Raw genomic sequence first — 27884 nt, 5'->3', positions numbered from 1 at the left:
AACACCCATAACTACCTTGTTGTCAGGGTAATACAATACATATAAATGTGGATATGAGTACATGTATCCCCTCAGTTACTGTGAGGTATTATATCATTTTATATTGCTATGATACCGTATTGAAATTAGCCAAGACCTTGTCTCTAATCTGCAGTATATATCAAATATCTTCAACAGAAAATATTGTTACAGCTATGTGCCAAAGACAGCTAACTTTCCTGGCACAAATCGCTCTCTTTTAGTGAGAGTACATTCTTTGATCTTTGAGATTACAGTTTTGACTGCTTCTGTCTGTCCTGTTGGATCCCTTCCTTCAATGCCCGCAGCACCAGTTTTACGTTGTCAGGGGTAGCATTGTATCCCATGATTCCTATTCGCCAAATTTTCCCGGCTAAATCTCCGAGTCCGCCGGATATCTCAACCCTGTACCTGTAGGTTAACACAGAAAAAATATATACATGTATACAAGGTTTACGATCATACACTCAAATCTTTCAGACGCTTTGTCACATAATTTGTGTGAAACTTTATTGTATTTCTGTCTGCAGAAATAACGGGTTTCGTAGCCATGTAAAAAAAAAAAAAAAACTGGCTCCTCTTTTTTTTGTATGGCATGTCTATCATCGAAAATAGGAAGTTAAACACTGGATGCTGAGCTCTATCTGGACAGTGTATCATCATATATTTTTAGTTGAGAGTTTCAATCTTATTACGAGTGTAGGCGACCTTGCCATGGTGTGCTGTCATATGCAAAAAGATATTACAAGATGAGAACCATAATGTCACCTTTCAACACAAATTTAGAATAAGATACAACAAGTCTACTGATTAATTTAAACTACACCAGACAGCTGTTCAGTAGTGATGTCGATAACTTGATTATTGTAAACGTATCAATATTATATAATCTCACGTGTTCATAGCGTAATCTGCCACGTGCTTCCAATTGACATCAGAGGGAACCCAGATAGCGGTTACACAGGGAAGGCGAACTGACTGCAGAAATAGAATATAAAAATCTAGATTAATGTGACAATGATGGCGACACTGATGGTGACACTGATGGAGGTATATGGACGCTGAAGTCAAATAGATTCTTTATTTTAATACATCCCGAAGTACTTCTTCTATATTATCACTCTTAATTGAGAGTTTAATTACTTTAAATACAATGTTGCTTTATGAACATTTTTATCAATATGTTTACTACAAGGATTCATTTTCTATTCACAATGTCAATCTCACTTGTTCCCTGTCTTCCAATTCGTGCACAGAATTAAGATAGAGCTTAATCAGACACAGCATGCTCTAGACCAAGATGAACAAAACTTGTGTTACCCAACAGACATCACAAACATCTTACCTTGTATATGACACATACTTCTGGGACAGGGTGGACAAAACTTGTGTTACTCAACAGACATCACAAACATCTTACCTTGTGTGTGACACAAAGTTCTGGAACAGGGTGGACAAAACTTGTGTTACTCAACAGACATCACATACATCTTACCTTGTATATGACACATACTTCTGGGACAGGGTGGACAAAACTTGTGTTACTCAACAGACATCACAAACATCTTACCTTGTGTGTGACACAAAGTTCTGGAACAGGGTGGACAAAACTTGTGTTACTCAACAGACATCACATACATCTTACCTTGTATATGACACATACTTCTCGGACAGGGTGGACAAAACTTGTGTTACTCAACAGACATCACATACATCTTACCTTGTGTGTGACACATACTTCTCGGACAGGGTGGACAAAACTTGTGTTACTCAACAGACATCACATACATCTTACCTTGTATATGACACATACTTCTCGGACAGGGTGGACAAAACTTGTGTTACTCAACAGACATCACATACATCTTACCTTGTGTGTGACACACAGTTCAAGACCAGGGTGAACCAAACTAACATTTTACCTTGTCTGTGACGAGTAGTTCTAGACCAAGACTAGCCAAGCCATCGTGTAACATCTCCGCACATCGTTTGTGGTTGTTCCAGCTTTCTTCTAACCCCTGAGACAAAATATGTAGCGACATACAACATGAAGAAGCGGCGGCCAAAAGAAAGATTATTACAAAACCGAAGTATACATCATGTTTGAGCTGTAGAACCTAACATCTTATCTATATATGTATCAATTCAGTATATACCAGCTGACGATATTATAGATATCATCTCTCCCTGCCCAGACTGTCCATTTATTTGTCGACTGTTTATATATGAGATAACAAATAAATACATGTTAAATACATTCGTAAATCAAACTGAAAAAATCGACAAAAGTTGGCAAAATAAGGACATGAAAAATGACAAATACAATCAAGTCTTCGAGTCATTTGTGTGCGAGGATTTTCTCAGATTGATGTCTTGTCCGAAGAGAAACCCTAACTAGTCTAGACTCTAATCAGCATTGTTGTTACTACGAAATTGATACCCTTTGCTTCTCCTACGTCTCTCAATGATCTAATTCTAATATCAAATGTTGTTTACGACGAGTTTTTTTCTTTTCCCTGTGATACAGAAAGTCGGATGTCTCCGTGCAAACAATGCGATTTCTATGGTAACGTCATGCAAATTCACGTGAACTGATGCACGTGTCCTCATTCGACAGAAGGGCAAACATCGGTCGCCATTGCTGTTTTAATGTGCATGATTTGATTTCATTAAATTTTAATATAGTTTTTATATCAATAGAAAACACGACACCGGGGCTCTTCAGATGAATGCATAGCACACAAATCACACGAATTTTCCACTTATAAATTGCTAGCGACTTTTTTTCTAGGAAGGCAATCAAAAATATCTTTATTCCGCTTGTTTTTGGGATAATTCTAGGTGAAGGAAGAATTAAAGAAATCAGCGACCAATACATATTAGTTGTAAGCTAACACAACAACAAATACGTATGAAACTTGTTCGTGTTTTGCGCCCACACACCAACGAAGGGTAGTATAATCAGTGACCAAGAGGACAGAAGATTATCAAATCTTACCTCCTCAGCCAATCGGGATAGACCCTCCCTCAGGGCGTACACACTTGCGATAGGGCCTGTGTGGTGATACCTGGTCGAATAAGTCAACGTTAGAGGTAAACATATGTAATGTAAATAGGAAGGATATATAATGTAATAGGTAAAGATATTTAATGTAATAGACAAGGATATTTAATGTAATAGATAAGGATATTTAATGTAATAGACAAGGATATTTAATGTAATAGATAAGGATATATAATGTAATAGGAAAAGATATTTAATGTAATAGATAAGGATATTTAATGTAATAGATAAGGATATTTCATGTAATAGACAAGGATTTAATGTAATAGATAAGGATATTTAATGTAATAGATAAGGATATTTAATGTAATAGATAAGGCTATTTAATATAATAGTTAAGGCTATGTAATGTAATAGTTAAGGCTATGTAATGTAATAGTTAAGGCTATGTAATGTAATAGTTAAGGATATTTAATATAATAGTTAAGGCTATGTAATGTAATAGATAAGGATATTTAATATAATAGTTAAGGCTATGTAATGTAATAGATAAGGCTATTTAATATAATAGTTAAGGCTATGTAATGTAATAGTTAAGGCTATGTAATGTAATAGTTAAGGATATTTAATATAATAGTTAAGGCTATGTAATGTAATAGTTAAGGCTATGAATATAATAGTTAAGGCTATGTAATATAATAGTTAAGGCTATGTAATGTAATATTTAAGGATATCCTCTTCACTTGACTCAAACTGATATTTTGATGTTATCCATCTTTTATTTAGAATTTTGAGTTATTATCGCCCTATTTGATTTCTCCTCATATGGTTATATATGTATAGAGTATATATACAGAGAAAAATATAAAGGTAAATTACAAACTATGAAAATGTAATATTCGACCTGTTTAATAGTGTTTCCTATAGTAAAACCAACCAACCAATCAATCAAACACACTATAAACCTAGTTTACAAAGATTGTCACATGACTTATATCGACATATAGAAATTACTCTTGTTCGTCCAAATGGAACCATGCGTGATTTATTCTGTGTGAGGAATTTTCCAGTGAATAACCTCATGTCTTTTCTTTCATCTACTCTGCCGAATAACCATCTGATGATGTACTTCACAAGAACTAAATCCTTTCGGAAAACTGAAACTGTATATACCTTCGGGGTCCCTCGTCACACCCCCAGTAGTTAGCAAGATGGTTCATATCGAAGTAAAATGATCTCACAGGAACGGTTCGACTTAACACTTTAGCTCTGGGAAAGAAACAAATAAAACATATTAAGATTAAAAACAACATTTCACCTACCTTGCTATCATAGAATTTCATTGGTAATGAACATAATGAGATATCAACGTGGAAAAATTGACGACGAATGAAGTGAGCAGGATGGGGAAGTGATGGTGAAAGGGGTAGATTTACATTTCCGGAGAAAAAGATTTCGTCGCAAGAACATCTCCTGCAAACAAGGATATCTCCTGTAAACAATGATATATCATGTAAACAAGGATATCTCATGTAAACAAGGACATCTCCTGTAAACAAGGATATCTCCTGTAAACAAGGACATCTCCTGTAAACAAGGATATCTCATGTAAACATCTCCTGTAAACAAGGACATCTCCTGTAAACAAGGACATCTCATGTAAACAAGGACATCTCCTGTAAACAAGGATATCTCCTGTAAACAAGGACATCTCCTGTAAACAAGGACATCTCCTTTAAACAAGGACATCCCCTGTAAACAAGGACATCTCATGTAAACAAGGATATCTCCTGTATGCAAGGACATCTCCTGTAAACAAGGACATCTCATGTAAACATCTCCTGTAAACAAGGATATCTCCTGTAAACAATGATATCTCATGTAAACAAGGATATCTCATGTAAACAAGGACATCTCCTGTAAACAAGGACATCTCCTGTAAACAATGATATCTCATGTAAACAAGGACATCCCCTGTAAACAAGGACATCCCCTGTAAACAAGGACATCTCATGTTAACAAGGATATCTCCTGTTAACAAGGACATATCCTGTAAACAAGGACATCCCCTGTAAACAAGGACATCTCCTTCAAACAAGGACATCCCCTGTAAACAAGGACATCTCCTGTAAACAAGGACATCTCCTGTAAACAAGGATATCTCATGTAAACATCTCCTGTAAACAAGGACATCTCCTGTAAACAAGGACATCTCCTGTAAACAAGGACATCTCCTGTAAACAAGGACATTTCTTGTAAGCAAGGACATCTCCTGTAAACAAGGACATCTCCTGTAAACAAGGACATTTCTTGTAAGCAAGGACATCTCCTGTAAACAAGGACATCTCCTGTAAACAAGGATATCTCATGTAAACATCTCCTGTAAACAAGGACATCTCCTGTAAACAAGGACATCTCCTGTAAACAAGGATATCTCATGTAAACAAGGACATCTCCTGTAAACAAGGACATTTCTTGTAAGCAAGGACATCTCCTGTAAACAAGGACATCTCCTGTAAACAAGGACATTTCTTGTAAGCAAGGACATCTCCTGTAAACAAGGACATCTCCTGTAAACAAGGACATCTCCTGTAAACAAGGACATTTCTTGTAAGCAAGGACATCTCCTGTAAACAAGGACATCTCCTGTAAACAAGGACATTTCTTGTAAGCAAGGACATCTCCTGTAAACAAGGACATCTCATGTAAACAAGGACATCTCCTGTAAACGAGGACATCTCCTGTAAACAAGGACATCTCCTGTAAACAAGGACATTTCTTGTAAGCAAGGACATCTCCTGTAAACAAGCACATCTCCTGTAAACAAGGACATCTCCTGTAAACAAAGACATTTCTTGTAAGCAAGGACATCTCCTGTAAACAAGGACATCTCCTGTAAACAAGGACATATCATGTAAACAAGGATATCTCCTGTAAACAAGGACATTTCTTGTAAGCAAGGACATCTCCTGTAAACAAGGACATCCCCTGTAAACAAGGACATCCCCTGTAAACAAGGACATTTCTTGTAAGCAAGGATATCTCCTGTAAACAAGGACATCTCCTGTAAACAAGGACATTTCTTGTAAGCAAGGACATCTCCTGTAAACAAGGACATCTCCTGTAAACAAGGACATTTCTTGTAAGCAAGGACATCTCCTGTAAACAAGGACATCTCCTGTTAACAAGGACATCTCCTGTAAACAAGGACAACTCCTGTAAACAAGGACATTTCTTGTAAGCAAGGATATCTCATGTAAACATCTCTTGTAAACAAGGACATCTCCTGTAAACAAGGACATCTCCTGTAAACAAGGACATTTCTTGTAAGCAAGGATATCTCATGTAAACATCTCCTGTAAACAAGGACATCTCCTGTAAACAAGGACATTTCTTGTAAGCAAGGATATCGCCGGTACACAATAGAAATATATTAATGAACCCAAGTCAAATCTTTGACGATTTGTATGTTGTGGAGATTTAGAAAACTGAAATGTTTCTTGTAGATTGAGAAAGCTGAAATGTTTCTTGCAGATTTAGAAAGATGAAATGTTTTTAGTAGATTGATAAAGCTGAAATGTTTCTTGTAGATCGAGAAAGCTGAAATGTTTCTTGTAGATTTAGAAAGCTGAAATGTTTCTTGTAGATCGAGAAAGCTGAAATGTTTCTTGTAGATCGAGAAAGCTGAAATGTTTCTTGCAGATTAAGAAAGCTGAAATATTTCTTGTAGATTTAGAAAGCTGGAATGTAGATTTAGAAAGCTGGAATGTTTCTTGTAGATTTAGAAAGCTGAAATGTTTCTTGTAGATTTAGAAAGCTGAAATGTTTCTTGTAGATCGAGAAAGCTGAAATGTTTCTTGCAGATTAAGAAAGCTGAGATATTTCTTGTAGGTTTAGAAAGCTGAAATGTTTCTTGTAGATTTAGAAAGCTGAAATGTTTCTTGTAGATTTAGAAAGCTGGAATATTTCTTGTAGATTTAGAAAGCTGGAATATTTCTTGTAGATTTAGAAAGCTGGAATGTTTCTTGTAGATTTAGAAAGCTGAAATGTTTCTTGTAGATTTAGAAAGCTGAAATGTTTCTTGTAGATTTAGAAAGCTGGAATGTTTCTTGTAGATTTAGAAAGCTGAAATGTTTCTTGTAGATTTAGAAAGCTGAAATGTTTCTTGCAGATTTAGAAAGCTGATGTGTATTTTCTAGATGTAGAAAGCAGATTTGTTTATGAGGTTGAAATGTTTTCTGTGGATTTAGAAAGCTGATATGACTTTTTTTTTATTTTAAAAGCTGATATGTGTCTTGGAGATTTAGAAAACTTATATATTTCTTTTAAAATTAAAAAGCTGATATATGTTTTGCAGGTTTAGAAAGCTGATATGTTTCTTGTGGATTTAGAAGGATGCTATTTGTTTTGTAGATTAGATTTACAAAGTTGATATGTGTTGTGTAGATTTAGGAAGCTAAAATATGTTTTGTGGATTTTGAAAGCCTGTGTGCGTTTTGCAAATTTCGACAGACAGGTAAATTGTGAATAGAGGAATGAACGCAGACAGAAGAAAATATAAGGGAGATAACCATGGGTCGTACCTGGCCTTTTCCGAGAAGGAGATCGGACTGGCTCCTGGGGGAGCACTCAACACTTTCTGTGATCCCGTGTACAACACGTCAATTTCTAAATAAGAAGTGACATGGCGGTATTAGCTTGCTTTCCGAGCACGTCTGATATGCAGCACCCTTTTCATGGCAGCCATGGTAACACAATCAGTGCTTCCTTTGGTAACCATAATGCTATTTATTTAAATGTATCTCTTCATTATCACAGAGACACTTTCACCAGAAAAAAAAACATATCCGTTATCAAGAGAGTGGTGTTGTGACAGGAATAACATGTATAACAGAAATTTGCACTGTCTCATCACTTTTACGATTGGAAAGTAAAATAACGTTTACGACACATGTCAAAACGGTCTTGTCCCAGTAGCACGGACGTTTTCTGAATTCGGGAAATTATTTGATAAACTTGTCGATATGAAAGTGTTATTTGAGTTCAGGAGAAATGCTGACATTTTCGTTAAATTTTTCAATATCATCCTATGGGAAATCTAAGTACACGAAGGCCCTTGCCAGACATTAATGAACTTTGACCTCGTCAGTCTTATTTTTACAGTTATTAATGTATCAACGCAGGTTAATCATATCATATCAGTTTTACAAAAATACCGAATACTCAAGGAAGATTGTTATAAGTATGGAATGATATATAATTGACCAGTGACGTAAGTCTTTGGGTTTTACTACCTACCCCAATCGTCCATGTACATGGGGACGCCACCTAGCGCCGCCACGGAGTCCACGAGAAGCAAGCAGTTGTATCTGAAAAATAAACAAAAAGACTGAATTAAAACCGAACATTGAAGAACCACATTACATCTGAACAATAAACAAGACAAGCAGAACTTAAAGACGAATGTCATTGCTCATTATTTCATTAGGGCTAGCCCTTCCAGCCCCCTGGCCAGAACAACATCATTTATGCAAAATATTGCCAAAGTGATATTTTAGACAATGTTGTGTAGGACTAGGAAGTAAAGCAAGCTTTCTCTCCTAACCTTGTTATTGGAATCATACTTCATTTCGGAATGTTTCACGCAAATGTGTTTGAAATCCAGCCAGTCATTTAGAAGGAGTAGCAAATTAAGTACAGTATTAGAATTTCCTCTTAAGGGGATTCAACCTAGAGTGTTGGAGGAGTGTCTTGTATACGGACGGCGCAAGCGAATCACGCAGAACGACGGACAAGGCACGATTGTGATAGGTCAGTCAGACCCTCTGGTTATCAATGTATTCATTATCGAAGATCAGTGTTCTCGAAACTGTATGAAATATGAACAGTTTCGCCAGCAAACAATGTATCTGAGTATTATCATTACGAATGTCAGACAGAAAATGAATGACAATTATGTGCTTTTATAGAAGTTAATTAATCTTAGTGGTAAGTCGACCTTTCTCATTGCTTAAATATGCACCTGATCAAAATGGAAAAAGACCACAGACACACCTAGTTCGCCAAGTACGATTTCTAAATTTGACCTTTGTATGATGCAGATGTTGTCGAGGTAAACAGTATATTTCAAGTGAAAGACTCATCTGTGGCGTCCACCTGACCTGACAATAGCACCTCATTAATGTACACATATCGTCGCATGATAGATCCGGAATTCAAATTGAGTTATTTTCGAATGACATTTTCTTTTCCGGAAATAGCCCCAGGTCTTTACCGATGTGGCTGTCTAGATTTCCGTATTATATTTCCTTTTTATTATATAAGACTTAAACTTAATATCGGATGATGAAAATGTCACGTCCAATACCGTCAAGTGTAAATTCTACAGATCGATAATAAAAAAGGAAGAAAAATCATGAGGACAACACCAGCCAACGCCATTGCTATAGATATTTTGACATGGCTGATATTTTGTTTTGAAAATAAAATGATAAAAAAAAAATAAATCCATGAGATTTTCCTAACAATCTTGTCTTAAAATTGGATGTTATAATTCAGAAATGCTAATCTCTACTCAAAAAGTTATCGTGAAATAATATACTTTAGTTTCAATTTCGTCAACTTTCCTTTCATTTGTCAGAACTTGCCGTGATTGGTATTGACGCCGTAAATGTATCGCTGAAAGACGTAGAATACATTTTGTCCATTTTTCGAGAGAAAATTACATAGTAGCTACATACATTTGGTTTAAATATTATCACAGCAACGCTATTGAAGTCAGTCAATACTAAACGAGCTGTCATACATACGCCGAATTGGTTTTAAAAGACATCTTCAATTGAGGTGCCCCCTCCAAGCTGTTTGATAAGTGTGATAATTTCACGTTACTGGAAAGTTGTTTTTTCTTGGTAGTTACATGTCCGCGTCCACAACTATGGTAGGCGCAGGAGTCGATAATCAAGAGTTTGATCCTATCATCAGATTTTCGTGCAGATAAACTCAGTGATACAATGGGAAACACTCTACGTCCTTGTACGATATGAAGTTTTGACGTGATTGATGCTTGTTGTCTAATGATGTTGTTATTGACTTGTAATCCTTTTGGAATCTGACAGTATCAATGGACCAAGATTGAAATGGAGAGTGTCTTCGTTCAAGCAGAAGACGCTTTACCTTACGGACACCTGGTCTGATTCTTCCTGTGCTTTTTCACTGATCTGCGTGTAAATACTTTTGGCATGTTGGCATTTTTTTTATGTTCATGAATCTGCACTCTAAAAGGGTTCAAATACTGCCACAATCTGACGCGGAAACAAGCCTCGTGTTGAAATGTCGCAGTTGGTGCAGTCGAGTAAGGACCAGTAAGTGACTTCAGTATAACATTTGATAAAATAGGATTTGATGATAATGAAGACAAATTTTCAATAGTCTGTTGTAACAAAAACTTATCATATCACGAAATTATCGTCAAATGACAGCCCATGTATAATTATAACAGGAATAATGAAGTTGGTATTGCCACCATCAGCGTCACTACCCTGTTACCATGACAATCGAGTGAAGAGGTATTGTAACAAACGCCCATACCCAGTACAAATAATTTCCGATAACAGTGCTACATTAGCATTCTGAAGTACATACTCCACTGGAACAAAGCTCTTTAATTTAGATAAAATGTCATTCAAGGTACATTTGTGAGAATGATTATACGTCCTCTAGTTAAGAGCTGTTTTCATTACATGTATTTCTACTTATGCAAATAGCAACGATAGAATAAAAAAAATGTATTCTTGGAGAGTTTCTTCCGGATATTTATAAAAACTGTTTGATAGAGTGGATGGTGTATGAGAACTGCTTTATACTAAGCTGATGAGTCGATTGGTCTAAACTGCACTCGCCTTGCTGAATAAATGACAGTCCAAGTTGTAGAAATAGACCACATTTCTTAGCAATATGTATTTTTTTCTGACTATACCAACATCTATACCTATCTGAAGAAATGCTCTATATAAGAATGAGACTTACTTGTGACAAAGTTTTCCTACGCCCTCTAGCGGCTGTAACGTGGAACCTGATGATTCACCATGGGTAATGAACAGCAACGCCGGTTTATATTTTTGCAAGCCCTTTTAAAAAAAATTCAGAATTTGAATTTGAGTTTTGGATATCTCTAAGGGAATGTACTCTGAAACGTTTATCTATTAGATGTTTCGAAAACACATTTAGAATGCTTAAGTAAGTATAGAAAACATCGCATGTATTCTGCGTTATTTATAGAAAATTGTACAAATGATACACAGGTGGATATCAACTTCCATTAGAAAGATAATTAGCTAGAGTAAGACAAATAATGAATTCTCAGGGACAGAGAAGCTTTATAGAGATAATGATACATGTTGGCATTACATATTCTGTCTCGTGATTCTTGTGAAGTGTCACCATTAGCTGACGTAAGTTATGGTAGTGTGAGATTTATTGTGGTGTAGAGTAACTGTCCTCACCTGCTCAATGTCTGCCAGACTGAATACTTGCCCCATGGGCTTGTGCATTTTCTTAACAACAGCACCTACAAATACGATGTAGAGACATCACAATGCTCGTTACATTAATTGGCCATGATGTTTGGCTATCTTTAACAATGCGATAACTTTAAAATAATTGTCACTCGGTATGATTGTATCAAGGTTACCCAAAGAATACGAGAACGGTGAATTTACAGTAATATAAGTATGACAGGTCACAATCATGGCCGCCTACAGGGTATTTTCGACTTCGGAATTATTTTAAATCTGCTTTTAGTCCAAATGTGCATGTCTTAAGGTCTTCACCTGCCTGGCTAAAATAAAGGATGATTGTTTGCAGATGTTGTGCCGTCTAGTGACTGATGAACTAAGTTTTAAGCATGAGAGCTAGGTATGCATTGCTTAGTTCTGACATCATGTGTAGTATGATCAATAAGAATGAGGTCTTCACTCACCACTTCTTTCTGCCATGTCAGCAAAGCGATCACCCCACAGGCCGTTGACACTTACTAGAGTGGTCTCCCCTGGCTGTAGTAAGTTACAACACGCTGCTTCCATGGCTGCATGACCTTCAATGGTACATAGACAGGATATAGACAATTCATTACTACTGGTAACCCTAACGGGATATAGACAATTCATTACTACTGGTAATCCTAACGGGATATAGACAATTCATTACTACTGGTAACCCTAACGGGATATAGACAATTCATTATTACTGGTAACCCTAACGGGATATAGACAATTCATTACTACTGGTAACCCTAACAGGATATAGACAATTCATTACTACTGGTAACCCTAACAGGATACAGAATATTCATTACTACTGGTAACCCTAACAGGATACAGAATATTCATTACTACTGGTAACCCTAACAGGATATAGACAATTCATTACTACTGGTAACCCTAACAGGACATAGACAATTCATTACTACTAGTAACCCTAACGGAATATAGACAATTCATTACTACTGGTAACCCTAACAGGACATAGATAATTCATTACTACTGGTAACCTTAACAGGATATAGACAATTCATTACTACTGGTAACCCTAACGGGATATAGACAATTCATTACTACTGGTAACCCTAACGGGATATAGACAATTAATTACTACTGGTAACCCTAACGGGATATAGACAATTCATTACTACTGGTAACCCTAACGGGATATAGACAATTCATTACTACTGGTAACCCTAACGGGATATAGACAATTCATTACTACTGGTAACCCTAACGGGATATAGACAATTCATTACTACTGGTAACCCTAACGGGATATAGACAATTCATTACTACTGGTAACCCTAACGGGATATAGACAATTCATTACTACTGGTAACCCTAACAGGATATAGACAATTCATTACTACTAGTAACCCTAACGGGATATAGACAATTCATTACTACTGGTAACCCTAACGGAATACAAACAATTCATTACTACTGGTAACCCTAACGGGATATAGAGCATTCATTACTACTGGTAACCCTAACGGGATATAGACAATTCATTACTACTTATCACTCTAACGGGACATAATAATGCTTATCGGTAACTTAATGTTACTAAACACTGTACCTGCATGTAACCTAACATCTCATTTCTTATCACAACAGCAATCCTTTGAGGTGACAGGAAGTTACCGAACGACACATTCAACACATTTGATATTATAATTAGATCATCAAAACATGGTGGTAGCTATAACCAGTGGTAACTTACCTGTCCCAGATACACACACTGTCCACTTATTGTTGGTCTGAAAGGCATACATGATACCGTTTTTAACCTCGTCCATTATCTGAAAAGATAACATGTTGATACTTAAGATCCATAAAGTGAGTGTAACATACACTGACACCAATAAGACCAGGTGTTCCAGCAGGATAAGCGTCTGCTGGTTCATTGACAACACATACAGGGTAAATTTAGGTCACTCCAAATAATGACATATCGAGAATGGAAAACACAATGCACACTTACAAGCATCACACACATCTAACATTATTATATACCACAAGGAAAAACACATTTTTTCATTGAGAGCCAAACAAAAGCTACATTATTCAAATACATTTTCATACAAATACGTAATGATAGAATGCCATTACTATGGAAATACATTCCACACATGATACACGTATAAATACATTTATACATCCTATATTGAACAATAGTTTCACGGTTTGTTACCTGTATCCGTTACTCGATGGTGTAGGTATGCCATTATCTTTCCTTTATTTTTTAGTTTGATATATTTTTGATTTTTTAATCATGATACACATTTCAAACACGAAAGCGGCGAGTTTTTTTTTTAAAAAAGATTTAAAGTAACCAGTTCAGTGTTCATTCAATTTACAATTTATAAAATATACATGCAGCTCAGCCCTAATATTTGATCATTCAAGCCATTATCTTTAAATTTCAATATTTCAATTTACGTTTAAATACTTATATTTCAGAACGCAAGACGTACATTCATTCATAATCATTATTTTTGCATTCAAATATCCTGCTCAGTCCATTAATATTTGTTTCAATCATATAATAACATCACAATCGTTTCGACGCTTGAAATTTCTGCCTGGTGCATTGATTTCCATTTACCTAACATTTCAATCCTTATATTAAACATGAAAATATTCTGCTTAGTCCTTTGATTTTAATTTGAATTCTTAACGAAACATTTCTATATTATTTTTAATTTCAATGCCTTATTCACATGTTGATTGTGAAACGTACAGCCTTCAACCTGGTATTCAACCATTCTGTTTACATTCGGAAATATCCCGTCATGACGTATTTGTCCTCAAAACAGGGATTTGTTTCGTCGTCGTTTTCTCCATACCAATATCCTTTCCTGATAGCATAATCTAAATTTTATACATTTATCCATCAAGTAATTAGGAAGTGGCTTTCTCTGTTGAACTGTTAATACACTGTCTTGACTGTCTCGATAAAACAGAAGACGCTTACTCTTCCGGAACATCTGGTCTTATTTTTATTGTACTGAAGTTGGATTATAATTCTGTTGACATATTTTTTTTACTTTCATTATTGTTCATCTAATGCAACAAAGGCAGTGGAGACATATCTTTTTAAAAAAAAAAGCATTCCATGACCAGCAATTATTTCGAAGTGATATGTTGTTTGTTTAGATATTTTAACAAATATCTTTTCTAGCCATTTGAGTTTGTAGGTTGATCTATCTCCTCAGCAACAGATACATTAAAAACACAAAGCGTATGGGCCACGATATTTTGCTGTCTGGGGTCACTGAGCTGTAGGCAGCTCTGTACAAAATTGTAAACAGACAGCTGAGTGTGATGGTTTGGTGATATCTAAAACTGTTTTAAAATTATGATAAATTTATTTGCATATCTCTACTGTAATTCTAAAGAATTAATTCCCAAGGAAAAATTAATCCTTATTCTCAGATGAAAACAGATCATATGTCTTATTGCTGTTCTGGGTAGCCTGCATCTTATACCTATTGTGTTAAGTAGGTAATGTATATCACACGTCAATCCCTGCAAACCACCTATTTTCATAATGACGTCAAACATTGTAAAGATTTAACCTAATACGACACGGTAGATATGGAAACTGAGCTTAAAAAGCACTGCATGGGTAGATTCTCTACAACTTACGGCAACTTTGCTAAGTATCAAATTATATAAACTTCAAGTTTGGTGCATAAATTTGTGTCAACTTTATCTACATGTAAGTAAATAAATCTGTTGACATAGTTATCGTTGAAAATGTTTTCACGAACAGCCGGGCCACGGTAACAGTTGAGTGGAGATGTATGCGTGGATCGAGGGATATGGGTGGCTACCCTCATCCACGGTGTGCATCATTCCCACCGATATTATATTCAAGTATTAAAGCATTGCATTCATAATCTCAAAGTTCGGGAAATGTATAATTAAATAAATGTTGCAATAAAATCTGTAAATTGAAACAATAATAAATAAAAGGCGTATCCAGAAGTATTTGTTGGAAGGAGACTGTTTTCGTGACACTGTCAACAACAGGAGTCCATTGTCGAAATGCCTGGTAAGCTTAATGCTTTATTGCCAGCCATACAGAGGAATTATTAACATGTTTACAAGATTATCTTGACAGGTAAGAAAAAATGAGCAATCATTGAGTACATGATTATATTTCATTAGTGTTTGAGTGCAGAGGTTTATATACCATTTTGATTTAATAATCAAAGCGGGAATAACAATGCTTTACGGATTCAAACTTTCGTGTTTATGAATAAATCCGAGTAGATACACAAACGTATTATCACATAATACTTGTACATCACGAATATACTGCAGTATGTCGAATTTGGTTTCAATCTCGTCATTCGAATGTTTACTAACCGATTAATAAAGAAAATTACATTTACTGGATTATTGAATCGCCTCGGTCGTAAAAATTACATTCCATAATTATATCAATTAATTGATATGCTTACAATAGCTTAAACTGCTTAATATGCGTCTTGACCAAATTTCCATTAATATATGTCAATATTTGATGTTAACTGACCGACATGTAAAGCCCCCAATCTTAGGGGTATCGTTTCTCTCACCTTGGTAAACTCCGGGTGGAGGTGGCCCAGGACGGGTAGGGCGCTGGCGTTGAGAATCCTTGGAGGACAGTTTGAGGGACCAGGTCCCATCAGCAACTTCCGAGGAAAATTCATTGGATGGAGAAGGCTTTCTGGAGGGGCTGACAGGGAACTCATCTTGGCCCCTAGTATCCAAGTAATTGCTGGTAATTGAGGGTTGTTTGGGGTCAGCAGTCCATGTCGGAATACGGTAGTGTGACGTGTTGACAATTTCCGCATCACGGAGTATGTGCGAGGCATACTAATAAATCTCAGTGACTCCATTTTTGATTTCTCTCCGGACAACTATATTTAAGTTCCTAACTTACTGTCTCCTGGAGATAGTGGGCATAATATGGGTCACTCATTGGCAGATAGTGTCCGTGTATTATTTTAAACGAGATATACAGGTGTATGGTGACCCGTGATAAGGGATAAAATTGATAACAGCAGATATCAAATTTCGTTGACAGGTAAGAAGATACAGAGGGTCTCTAGCTACAGTAAGTTTTCTCATCTCAAATCTAGATTAGGAGTGTAGGCTGTTTTTTTACCGAGGCTGTTACATTGTACAATATTGTTACAACAAACAACCTTGGGTTATAAACCATGGAGAATATATGTTGATTTTCCAGTGGTGGTGAACGAGCGTTACTGTCTTTTCGAAAATTATTTCTTTGCTATTTCCAATATGGAATAAAATTATGAAATTCTATGCTTTGAAAATAAAAATTAACAGGGAAATCCAAAAATCGAAATATCAGAAACAATGACCATTTCTTGACCCCAATGACTGTGTTGATGGGGCGAGTATGTCTACAAATTCTTGACCCAATGACTGTTAATGGAGCGAGCATGTCTACCATCTCTTGACCCCAATGACTGTGTTGATGGGGCGAATTTGTCTACCAATTCCTGATCTTAATGACTTTCTCTGTGTCTCAGTGTTGATGGGCCTGTGTTATCTACCATTTCTTGGTCCGAATGTCTTTCTCTGTGTTGATGGGCCTGTGTTATCTACCATTTCTTGGTCCGAATGTCTTTCTCTGTGCTAATGGGCCTGTGTTATCCACAATTTCTTGGTTCGAATGTCTTTCTCTGTGTTGATGGGCCTGTGTTATCTACCATTTCTTGGTCCGAATGTCTTTCTCTGTGTCTTTGTGTTAATGGGCCTGTGTTATCTACCATTACTTGGTCCGAATGTCTTTCTCTGTGTTGATGGGCCTGTGTTATCTACCATTTCTTGGTCCGAATGTCTTTCTCTGTGTTGATGGGCCTGTGTTATCTACCATTACTTGGTCCGAATGTCTTTCTCTGTGTCTGTGTGTTGATGGGCCTGTGTTATCTACCATTTCTTGGTCCGAATGTCTTTCTCTGTGCTGATGGGCCTGTGTTATCTACCATTACTTGGTCCGAATGTCTTTCTCTGTGTTGATGGGCCTGTGTTATCTACCATTTCTTGGTCCGAATGTCTTTCTCTGTGTTGATGGGCCTGTGTTATCTACCATTACTTGGTCCGAATGTCTTTCTCTGTGTCTGTGTGTTGATGGGCCTGTGTTATCTACCATTACTTGGTCCGTATGTCTTTCTCTGTGTTGATGGGCCTGTGTTAATGTCTTTCTCTGTGTTGATGGGCCTGTGTTATCTACCATTACTTGGTCCGAATGTCTTTGTGTTGATGGGCTCTGTGTCTTTGTGTTGATGGGCCTGTGTTATCTACCATTACTTGGTCCGAATGTCTTTCTCTGTGTTGATGGGCCTGTGTTATCTACCATTACTTGGTCCGAATGTCTTTCTCTGTGTTGATGGGCCTGTGTTATCTACCATTTCTTGGTCCGAATGTCTTTCTCTGTGTCTGTGTGTTGATGGGCCTGTGTTATCTACCATTACTTGGTACTAATGTCTTTCTCTGTGTTGATTGGCCGGTTTTGTCTACCATTACTTGGTCCGAATGTCTTTCTCTGTGTTGATGGGCCTGTGCTATCTACCATTACTTGGTCCGAATGTCTTTCTCTGTGTTGATTGGCCGGTTTTGTCTACCATTTCTTGGTCCGAATGTCTTTCTTTGTGTTAATGGGCCTGTGTTATCTACCATTTCTTGGTCCGAATGTCTTTCTCTGTGTTAATGGGCTTGTGTTATCTACCAATACTTGGTCCGAATGTCTTTCTCTGTGTCTTTGTGTTAATGGGCCTGTGTTATCTACCATTACTTGGTCCGAATGTCTTTCTCTGTGTTGATTGGCCGGTTTTGTCTACCATTTCATTGTCTTAATTGCATATAAGAAGAATATGATGTAATAGAAATACCCGACGCCATATACTAATATCCGGATAACCATGTAAAGAAATCTTTCCTATATTTACTTTCTGTTTTTATAAATAAATACCACCAATACACGACACAAAGTTGTTGATTTAGTGCAAGCTGTGTGTTTGATAGTTAAACGGATTTATGTGAACATTTCTGGGGAAAAATACAAAGCGGTGGAGTATAGCTCTCAATCTACGATGTCGTGACATTAATCTTTCAAGACATTAAAAATACCAACCAGTACGAGACAGCGACCATGGAAATGACTCATGTCAATAAAAACGCTGACAAACAGCAACACTTGCAACTTCAAAAAGCAAGCTTTGCTGACAGTTGAAAGAGCCAAGCGGCGGAGGGAATGTGTTTAACCCTCCAGCTTTCGGGCTTTATTAAGATTCCTCTAATCCATCACATCAGAGATGTTCCGATAAGAGGGGGGGGGGGGGGGGGGGGGGGGGGGGGGGGGGGGGTGGGGGTGGGGGGGGGGTTCTCTCTCTCTCTCATTTCAGTTCTCTGACTGTTTACGTTAAATAATCAACTTCAAAGTGATTGCCAAAACAAAGGACAAAATGACTTAACAAATCATAAATTAAAATCAAATATCTATAAATTTACTAGATACAAGAATACGAAACAATAAGAAATGATACAGATAGCTTCCATACATCTATATATACCATAATGTACACGTCCGCAGCAGCAGCAACAGGTGATGCTGTGCTAAGGACAGGATGATCTTCAAACTGAAAATCTGTACCGACTCTTCTTCTCCTTCATTCATCCAGCCCAAGTCTCTGTGGAGATGGATGTAACGACGATCAAGGAAATATTTAACTCTACCTAAGTCTGTCCCATACAAAAAACTTATCCATTACCACGTAATTCCCCATCCTAGGTTTTTCGATCTCGCCCGATCTGTCTAGTACCCTTACCTGCGTTTTCACGGATTTTTACGCATCGATGTATTCATTCGCATGTAGGCATAGGTGGCACCTACACCTGAACATTTCAACAAAAAAAAAACGTAGGTTATGTCGTTGTTAAAATTTCAACGATATTCTATCTAATTAATCATATTTGAAATAAAATAGAAAACCTCCACTGTAAAATGTGTTGTTTTTGTTTTGTAAGTGCAGCATACGTTGTTTACGCGGCATTATCCAAACGTTGTGTAAAAGTGAAGAGGTTGTGTGGGTAGGTTGAGACTCCCACGGGATAAGTAAAACTCCGATGAAATATTGAATTAATATCAGAGTAGTAGGTGCGAGAAAAAAATTCTATTATCTGTATCTGAGCGAGACGGGGTATCTCAATCTCGGGCTTAGATCCTGTAACATCCTAACCTCGGCTAACACCTCGTTTGGGATTTTGTTGAGGATCTTAGCCCGAGACTGAGATACTACGATCTCGCTTAATTACAGGTAAGATATTTTATTAGTCTTGCTCCATCTACCAACGCTACATTTAATGATTTAGGTAACCATGATTGGTCCCACTAGAGGGGAATTATGAAAATGTCTGCAGTATAGGAAAACATTAAATGAAAAAAACTGTCCATGTTTAATGATGACCCAAAGCACCAGTCTAACCTTCCACTTTAATATTTACTCAGCATCGGATTTTTTTTTAAAAATCCATTTACATTTTATTTAAGATTTCTATTATCTAGGGAGATACTGTCAGCATCTAATCACAATCCTATATATTCAGTTCACAGATAGTTTATTCATGTAAGGGACAGCATACATATTGAGAGCACTGACGGGTACTATGTGACTACATCTCTCGAAGAAGAACACAATGATTAGAGATCAATAACCGTGTCACTCCAGCAACAATACATATATCACATTGTCTATAATCACAGGGCCATCAAGCTTCAAAGCTGACCTTGATACATCAGCATCCCAGACGACGTCAAGATTACTATGTCAGATGTTGAAAGCTATTTAATCGTCAACAGACGGACACACTCGTAACACAGGGTTTTTAAAAGATGCAGGTTGATAGAAATTATGAGAAAGTTTTACGGTCGTCATAGAGATCTCATTAAGAAAATTCTGTTTTTTTTTTTTTTTTTTGCAAGATGTGAAGCTTGACGTGTTTGATTCTCGTTAGTTTTCCTGTTAGTTCTGTTGTTGTTTACATTGTTCTCATTTGAGAACGTAACATTACTTACTAGGATTGACAAAAATTTACATGACGGTTGTCGCGATGGAACAGAAGACACTTACACTTTTGAAACACCTGGTCTTATTCTCCTTGTACTTTTTTTGTCTTAATTTTATTGAATCTGAGTTTGGATTATAATTATGTTGACATGATTTTTTGTTCTTATTTTCTACACAAGTTAACTACAAATACATATACTATTTATTCTCTGAAGGACTTTGATTGGTTAAGGTAATCATACCTTCAGTGTTATGATTCAGCTATCATGTCAGACAGCATTTTGTGACCTGTCTATCTAACACGGACTGAACAACCCGATCAAACTTCTGACCTCATAAACAAGGGCTATTCATGATCATTGTCAAGACTTAAATATCTATACAACCACAAGAAATCGTCCACAGCTCCCCGAGAAAGTAATTTGATGCAAACCGTGCGTTCCTGTAGAGTGGTGAATCATACCATTATGGGGAAAAAAACCCTGACATCTTAGTATTTGAAATGTTAATCTCACTCTTAGTGAATGGAATACCGACAGACAAATAAAACGCAAGTTTGGACCTTATCAAACTTACAGCCAGGCCTATATATCAAATATCACGTAACGGTGACTATTGGGACTAACGCAGAGCCACGGATTCATGCTTTTCCTGTGGGACTCACTGATATTTTGAAAACCCACTTTCTCCTTTAGTATGAACTTTGACCTTGTTGCCTCTACTTTGTTTTACCCTAAAGGGTATCTAAACCGGAAAAAAACATTTTTGAGAAATACTGTTTCTCTTAGGCGTGATGATTTCTATCTACATTACATGGACGTGATATATCGTATTAAACTGCATCAACCACCTCTTTAGCTTCATGAATATCTCGCAAAATGCAATCATTTAATACTGAGACATTCAAATATCTAGCACCAACTGTAACAATTGGTATATGACATGCAATAACCCTTGTGAAATTTGTCCTACTACAGAAACTTTCTGAAAACTTGATCTATTTTTTTTTAATATCATCGGAAAAACCGTGGGGATAACTCTTTGATATCTCCAAAATCCTCGGAAATATTGACAAATCCAGGCAAACATTGGCCCATTAAATTCCCCCGAACTGACTTTTCAGCTTTTCTCTAGGAGTTCCTATATACATAACTAGCAGAAAGCAAATAAGTCAGTTTCTTAGAAAAATTCAATCAATGAAATAAGAACTTGTCAGTAACCAACCGCGGCGTTTGATTAAATCATCATTTCAAACCTTCGCTGATCGCCCACAGTTACCTTCTTTTCTTACAAAGATATAGCTACAACGGGCTGAAAATGTTTCAATATCGCCAATATTGCATCGGAATGACACTAAAACTTAGCATCACTACAAGCCCGTTTCCGACGAGTTTGTCTTTTGCCAACACTAACTTGGTGGTCTATTTGTTATTATTAATCACCTAAATATAATCAGAGCTCTCTGAATCAGACGCATTGCATTGTAACTTAGGCAGATCCCAAGGATCTGACAACATAACATTGACCGTTCACTTATTTTCCATAACCTCTATAATTGCTTGACCATTTTAAATATACCTTAATTAGTCTCGCTGAACAAACGATCTTCCCTACCACAGGTAGCGACATGCCCTCGTTAAAGGCACTCTTCATAACATCGAGCAATGCTTCGTCAGCTACAAGAGAAGAAATATTACCGGAAACAGTTTTACACACATAAGCGGCCTCGGTAGACCTGTCGCTATCGACATCAACAGCTTCCGTGCTCGAAATTCGAAAATTATAAAATACATGACAGGAAAATCAATCACATGAATATGTAGTAGAGATAAGACAACGCGAGACCCTTTAAACTTCACTATCTCCATGATAGAGAGGCAAAATGTCTTTGTCATGTACAATGCCTAACGGTTCACCGCTACTCACCCGGCCTAATTGAACTGTTTCTGTCTGGTATACAGTGATATCAGTACCAACATCAAGCTTCAGAAGGTCAGGGCCTGACAAACAGAAATTATGTTCCTCTATTAAATGTGAAATAATGGTGGGGAAAAAACAAATAAAAAAATTATTATAAAAGATAACAAGTCGTACCGACCTGTTAACGCATTCAGGCACCTGACTAAAAACCGTTTGCCGTGGACTAGCTGGCTATTTCATAGACAAGGGTTTCATGGCTATATTAATATGACCAGGATAAGTTCTTGGAAAAGTTCCTGACAAGCCTTTGATTTAAGGGATGACTAAATGTCCTTTAATTCTGTTCTTTTCCTTGGTGTTTCATTTCTTGGTCTTTTCTTTGCTTTCACCAAATTCATTAGAATCTGGATTGCCCAATCAAGCGCAAAAGATGTGATTTTGTTCTTGTTTTTCTGTGACAATCATTTCATATCTTTTGCGCAAAGTTCATACAGCGCCCAACGATTGGAAGGTAAGGTATTGGTCCCTTGGTGTCTTTTTCGCATTGACCAACTTTGAGAGTACCGTCACCTTTCTTTACAAGAAGAGTGTCAAGGAATAGTAGAATGCGATTTTTGTCTTACAGTTGAATCTATGCTGTAGATGGTATATACGGTATGTGTGTCCAAATCTTAATGTTACTAACATATCGTTTCCACAATCTAGGCTTGTAATATACGTAGACCATGACTAAAGCCTCTTTCTCCGTGTGTTCTATGAATAAGTTGACCATAATCGGTTGAATATAGAGAATTTGGAGATTGATAATATTTTGCCATGACAGTTCTTTCCCTGGTCGGCTCCACATGATACAAAGTGTTTAGTCAGTGGGCGTGTTGGTGAAAAGAGACACTGCATCGTGTGAAATGAACTCTTGTTTGTTTTGGATAGACATACTTTCTCCAAGGTCTTTCAGGTTTTCTAACATGAAGTTCTGATTTCCCCACCAAGGGTTCTAGAAGATCTGCTAGTGACCTGGAAATATTGTAATCGATGAAATGTAATGGGTTCCTTTCTTTGTAGATATTGGATGTGCAGTTCATTCTAGGATACATTGGGATACATATGTCAACATTGTGATCTTGCTATTCAGTGATATAATTTCCTTGCTTTAGTTTTGATAAGACAACTCCCAGGAATTTTTACAGCTGTTGCCTAAGGTTGCTTTTGAGTTTTAATATGTTTTTGCTGTCTTCGAGCATAGCTACGACTTTGTCTGATATTTTGATAGTGTCCATTAGGACTGTGGCTATCCCCTTGTCAGCAGGTAATAATGATAGATCTGTCCTTGCCAAATTGTGTAAGTGCAATGCGTTCTTACGTTTGGTCAATTCCGTACCATCTCATACACTGCATACGTCAGTGCTAGTACGCTTCAAACTGGTCATTTGTCTGGTGAAGATGGCCGTGTAGTCATCGCAAATTCACACTTAAATTTTCTGCTGGTTGTGGTATAAGAACTTCTACTCTCTTGACATCACCAACCTGAATAAAATGTAAAAAAAAAAAAAAAAGACAATACATGTTTTATACCAAAATATCGATCATGTGATCAGTAAATGAGGGTTTGTTTAGCCAACAATAAGATATTTACAACATAAGGGTTTCTTCTGTGTGAAATCAAGATATGACCGTGTTTACGAGTCAGCTTGGCTTCATTGAGGTCATGTGCAGACAAAAGGCTTATACACCGCTACAGATTCAATATGTGCTGCTATAAGTTTTCCTTATGGCGACAGAATAGATTTGGTTTCCCTGAAGTTTTCTTTTCTATATAAGATTTTTGCAGATATGTTGAAAGGCTTTCGATGGCATGACATGTCTGCGAAACATTTATGTAATTTAGAAACTTTTCCCTGTAAGTAGAAATGTAATTCAAAGATCAAATTCATAAACAAGATTTTTTCTTTGTCAAATTTTCAAGCAAGTAATAACTACATAATCAATCAATCAATCAATCAATCAATCAATCAATCAAACAATCAATCAATCAATCAATCAATCAATCAATCAATCAATCAATCAATCAAACAATCAATCAATCAATCAATCAATCAATCAATCAATCAATCAAACAATCAATCAATCAATCAAACAATCAATCAATCAATCAATCAATCAATCAATCAATCAAACAATTAATCAATCAATCAATTAATCAATCAATCAATCAATCAGTCAATCAATCAATTTTATCTATCACTAGCCTGTTTTTACTTGTTCAAAAGTTACGTGAATCTTTGTTAACATTATGTCAGACAAGTCCTGTCAGTGAAGAGGTATATTTGTTTTATTTCTTGGAAGTGAACTCTAAGTACACACAATGGGGCTTTTCCGAGTCTAGACGGGTCGCAGCTATGGGAGCAATAACTAACAGACGTCTATACATCTTGACACCAGGATACCAAATAACAACACTCCCTTGTCCCTAGTTAAGTTGTGATTTAGTGACAGATGTCGGGACTTAAAATTCCTATAAATAAAATACCTTGATGGATTGTCCAAACATTCCAGTATAGTCTGGTATTTATAGGACTAAGCTGGCGTCAGTAACTTATCGACATGATTTTAATTGACAACCTCATGAATGAGATTAACGTCTCTATGTTGTGATCTCGCTATAAATATTTCGTCCCTTATTATACCTTTTTGTTATTCTGGAGCGACATGATTGACGTTGGAACACGAGACACGGTGAAACCTAACATGGTTGTCTCGTGTCCAGTGTCATTTCAGGATATTTTGAATTGTCTAGAACGATGCCATTGTGTTCTTGTGAATAACTTGTAAATAAAAAATGTCTCCATTATTAGTGTAAACATTTAGCTGATCCAGAGATTTTCTTAAACTTCAATTCGTGAACTATTATTATGAAATACGGAATGAAAAAGTAATTAAATGTAAATATTCTTGAGAATTTTAGCTTTCAGGAAATAATTACAAACACAATTAGATTAATAAGAATCGTGGATTATAATATGTTTTAAAGCGATATGAGCTATCAAGGAATCGCTCTACCCATAGCACCCCTATCATTTTAAAATATTTGAAGCTAATATCCAGAGCCGAAGTTATGAGGAGAGCGGATCGCTAGTAATGAAATAGTCCTCATTGGACATGATCTTACATACAACCTGCCAGTATAGTGCATTTAACCTTAATACGAAGTATTTAACACGATTTAAAAAGCCATTTATGAGTTTGTTGCATGTATTTAACTCGTCCCTTTTCCTGTGAATTATTGATTTCAAGGAATGGCTATATTTATTTGCTCAGAACTAACAATTACTGACGTAATCGAACAAGCCTCTCGGCATCGCAATCTTAAATTACGCAGTTTTCTGATTATAACTAGAATTCCTGAAAATATAATTATATTACATTTATGGATGTCGTTCCTATTTCTCTCAGGTTTACATTAGTAGGTGATTTCTTTTCAGATATAATGGAGTTTGATAAAGTGAGTGTTGGGTTTAATATAGAAGGTTCTTAATAACAGAAAAAGACAATAATGATGTTTAATTCACTCTATCAACGTTAATAAGTGCTTCGATAAAACAATATTTTTGTGACAAAATGTGGCGATTGAACGATAATACTGTGTTATTTGTTCGTCCCCTATTTATTATAATGGAAGAACGAAAAACTAATGGACTCTCGATGAATAACCTCGACATACTGTGACAATGGGCAAATGTTAAGTCATTGTAAAAGAATAAGATTTTGATCATAACAAACAAGTGAATCGAAATAAAAATGATCGAGGAGCGGTTTTTAATTGAGTAGGAAATTTTTCCTCGGGCGTCAATAATTTTCAAAATAATTTCTAATTTTAATCAATCCGTTCTGTATCCATTAATCTCTATAAGATATGTTGAAAAATAACTGTAATTGTAACATGTTTGTTCTGTTGCTGATTGTCTCTAGTCTCTTAGCATCAATTACGAATCCTAAATGACGACACATCTGTAGGAAGATCTTGCTGTATCTAAAGCTAATTTTGTATTGAAAGGTACTGTTAACCTTGTTTATGTTGTAAAATCCTTCTATAGAAGTACACGCGGAGCAAATTTGTAAATTCATTCATCATTTATTTCTCTGATTTCGCTAAAACTCGAACTCATGACTATCCAATTAAAGACAAATGTTCGTCATGGTGATCTCATAGAGAAATATTCTATTTATTTGTGTGATAAGAAGCTTTAGTTGATTTAAACAAGATTTACATGGCGGATGTTGTCTATGAAGCAGATGACTCTTACTCTTCCGGAACATCAGGTCTAATTCCCTTGTACTTTCCAAGCGTCTCCATGTAAATCTTTCTTTTGTTCTTATTTTGCCCTGATTTAATTGAATTTGAGTTTGAATTATGATTATGTTCACATGTTGGTATTTTCTTGCTGTTTTTCAGTCAACAGGTGGTGGTGAGTACTTAAAAAAAGTTACAAATGGAATTTAACCTATTATCTACTGGAATTCATGAGGTAATTTCCATTATCCTGCTCACAACATTTTACGAAAATGTTCTTAAACTTCATTCTCTGAATCAATTACAATTTAGGCAATATTTGTATAGTACCTATAATATTTTGATAAAATCAGTAATTGTTTTTTTAATCATGTGCATATCACATTTCCAATTTACATCTACCACAAGAATATCAACAAGATAACAGAGTATTACTGTTAAATAAAAAAAGGAAATAAAAACTCACGCAGTAAAATGGAGAATAAGACCAGGTGTTCAAAAAGGTTATCGTCGTCTATTTCATCCCTGACACACGCAATTTAAATCGCATACCAGATAAAATCATACTTGTAAATTTCTAAATTTATTCCCATATCATGACTATATGTCCCTTTTACATAATATACTCATTATGAGTAAAATTTACATTGTACATATTATGTTTGTTTATTTTCATTTCTATATATTTAAGTATTAAATGACATTGTTAGTATATCATATATATATACATTATTTCTGAATCAATGACGTCTTGATATTTTGAAAAAAAAATCAGTTAAAATAAGCATTTTGATGAACGATGATAATCCACTTAATTTAACAAAAAAAAAAAAAAAAAAAAATAGGTAGTCAATGTCATTAATGTATGAAATTTATCATTTAAAAAATATGGGATTATTTTTAGACTGAATTAAATTAAATCAATGTTATTGTGTACTTTAAATAACAACAATAAACTCCGTTTTTTGTATTATTGTTCAAAGGTATAAACAAAACAAAAAAAATCCTTATAATTTAAGGATAGA

At 35.9% G+C, this 27884-nt stretch overlaps 1 protein-coding gene across 1 annotated transcript; it reads right to left on the bottom strand.

Moving 5' to 3' along the window:
• Window positions 1–269: 269 nt before the first annotated feature.
• LOC132553549 (alanine--glyoxylate aminotransferase-like) lies at window positions 270–16454 on the bottom strand. The gene is made up of 12 exons (XM_060217804.1): window positions 16152–16454; window positions 13286–13364; window positions 12000–12113; window positions 11524–11588; window positions 11048–11148; window positions 8321–8391; window positions 7606–7690; window positions 4196–4291; window positions 3017–3086; window positions 1941–2036; window positions 914–996; window positions 270–429 (listed from the first exon to the last, which is right to left on the bottom strand). The coding sequence occupies exons 1-12, from the start codon at window positions 16452–16454 to the stop codon at window positions 270–272; spliced, it is 1323 nt and encodes a 440-aa protein (XP_060073787.1).
• Window positions 16455–27884: the final 11430 nt, after the last annotated feature.

Source organism: Ylistrum balloti, unplaced genomic scaffold (genome assembly GCF_031769215.1).
Source record: "Ylistrum balloti isolate Yb309-2 unplaced genomic scaffold, AGI_CSIRO_Ybal_v1 Utg370332, whole genome shotgun sequence".
NCBI lineage: Eukaryota > Metazoa > Mollusca > Bivalvia > Pectinida > Pectinidae > Ylistrum > Ylistrum balloti.
Note: the sequence above shows the minus strand (reverse complement) of the source record. Positions and strands in the feature narration are given on the sequence as shown.

Coding starts and splice junctions, on each gene's coding strand:
- LOC132553549 (XM_060217804.1), bottom strand. CDS start 16,454: ATGGAGTCACTGAGATTTATTAGTATGCCTCGCACATACTCCGTGATG. Junction 11,589..11,999: donor TGACATGGCAGAAAGAAGTG/GTGAGTGAAGAC, acceptor TCGTATTTGTAG/GTGCTGTTGTTAAGAAAATG. Junction 8,392..11,047: donor GTAGGAAAACTTTGTCACAA/GTAAGTCTCATT, acceptor TTTATTTTTCAG/ATACAACTGCTTGCTTCTCG.